The sequence below is a fragment of the Oratosquilla oratoria genome, chromosome 4 (genome assembly GCF_046742065.1).
Source record: "Oratosquilla oratoria isolate Oo_2021 chromosome 4, ASM4674206v1, whole genome shotgun sequence".
Classification (NCBI taxonomy): Eukaryota; Metazoa; Arthropoda; class Malacostraca; order Stomatopoda; family Squillidae; genus Oratosquilla; species Oratosquilla oratoria.
This window is the reverse complement of record NC_134780.1, coordinates 68,101,519-68,103,381: the sequence shown is the minus strand read 5'-3', so window position 1 is coordinate 68,103,381 and position 1,863 is coordinate 68,101,519. Positions and strand designations below refer to the sequence as shown.

The 1,863-nt window shown below is 50.1% G+C and overlaps 1 protein-coding gene across 1 annotated transcript in view; it reads right to left on the bottom strand.

Moving 5' to 3' along the window:
* Positions 1-601, bottom strand: part of LOC143024342 (uncharacterized) — a 1,967-nt gene extending 1,366 nt beyond the window's left edge. The window contains exon 1 of the mRNA XM_076183134.1: positions 1-601. This exon is cut by the window's left edge and continues 416 nt beyond it. Coding sequence (XP_076039249.1) covers positions 1-583 — 583 coding nt within the window. The 5' untranslated portion in view covers positions 584-601.
* Between the last annotated feature and the right edge of the window lie 1,262 nt (positions 602-1,863).

The window sequence follows — 1,863 nt, the reverse complement described above, 5'->3', positions numbered from 1 at the left end:
CGTCGAGGATTCCGTGTAGCTCACAAAACGTGGAGCTTGATGTGACAGGTAACCTGCGGCCAATCCATCCAGCTTCCACAGGTGGCTGTAAGGTGGGTGAGTACATGGCACACGCTGCTCTTCCATCAGCCTGTACTGAGCCATCCACGTAGATGACATGCGCTGCGGGGATCTTTGAGGATACGCTGTCGATGGTCTCTAGTGCTAGTTGCTTTTGAAGTGCAGGAAGGTCATCTTTGGAGGTTGGTGTGAAGGTGACGTTAGGGAGGGAGATTCGCCACGGGGGCAAGTCGGGTTCAACCGTTTCTTCAGGGACGTGGATGTCAAGGTTTCTGAGTGTGTTGCACACTGTAGTGACGAGGTTGCGGCCTCCTGGTCGAAGTGGGAGGCGGGGTGCACTGTCAGGTTCGAGCGACGCTCTGATGGTAGCAGTAAAGTTTGGGGACAGATAGGGCGATCGGAGGCATTTTACAGAGAGAATGGCCATGTTAGCATATATTCTCTCTACAAGCGAGGGTAGACCAAGTTCACTTTGCATGTTAACGATGCGAGTCGAAGGAGGGCAACCTAAGATAAATCTCATTACTCTATTTTGGAATTTTTCGAGAGGTTCCAAAGCTCTCCTGGGAAGTTGACAAAGGGCAGGTGATAAGTAGTCAACGAGTGATCGAATAAATGTGGTGTATAGAGTTCTGACCATTGGTAATGAAGCGCCGGTGGAATTTGTGGCAAGCCACTTGATAGGGTTAAAACGGGCCTGCAGACGATCAAGGAGATCATTAACAAGGGGATGGATACGTTGTCGAGTCGGTATGGCTGGAGTGATCCGGGCTGGTACTCCAAGGTATGTGTACTGTGTGCAATGAGGGATAGCATCACTTCCCATGTTGAACGTCGGTAGTGCTTGGAGAGTACGAGATGAAAATATGATATTCTGCTTTTCTCAGGGGAAATGATGAGACCACAAGCGGTAGTTGACGTGTAGAAGCCATTTAGGACGAATTGGAGGTCAGCGGGCGAGTTGGAATGGATGCAGATGTCGTCCGCGTAGCAGAGAAGGGTTGTACCGGGAACGTTAGGAAGAAATGAGAGTAAGCGGTGCATCAAGACGTTAAAAAGAAATGGACTTAGTACGCCACCTTGCGGGGTACCGAGTTTGAACTGCTCGTAGGAACTGCACACACCTCGAAAGAGAACACGTGACTTCCTGTTACTCAGATAACCTCGAATCCATCGAAGGAGGTTTCCTTGCACTCCGAAGGTAACCAGCTGGTCAAGAATTATTTCATGGTTGGCTACATCGAAAGCACTTTTGAGGTCCAGGAAGGCAACTACGCTGGTGGGAGAGAGGCGGGTGTAGAGCTCAGTAAGGCAGTGGTGCGTACTTCGACGTGGGAGGAAACCATACAGCTGCGGCGAGAGTTGACCTTGTAGACGATTCATGAGCCGGGCAAGGATGATACGTTCAAGCATCTTGCTGAAGCATGAAGTTAGGGAAATGGGCCTGAATTTATCAGTACCTGGTTTCGGTATCGGAACAATCGTGCTTAAAGTCCAGGCTGCAGGTACATGTCCACGAAGGAGGCAGAGGTTGAAGAGGCGAAGGAGGGGGTTGCCAGGAACTTCCAGTAGGAGTCGGAGCACTTGGTATGTAATGCCGTCATCCCCGGGGGCAGAAGTTTTTTGTATTAGCCATGGCTAGTCGTAATTCATTCTCCGTAATCGGGACGTCGTCTTCTTCATCTGGGTGGAGAAGTGCAGCCATTAGATGGAGATTACGGGTGTTGCGACGAGTGGAGAGTGCCTCTTGGATATGCGTAGGAAGATTGTTAGTCTGTGACTGTGACGACCATAAAGTAATGA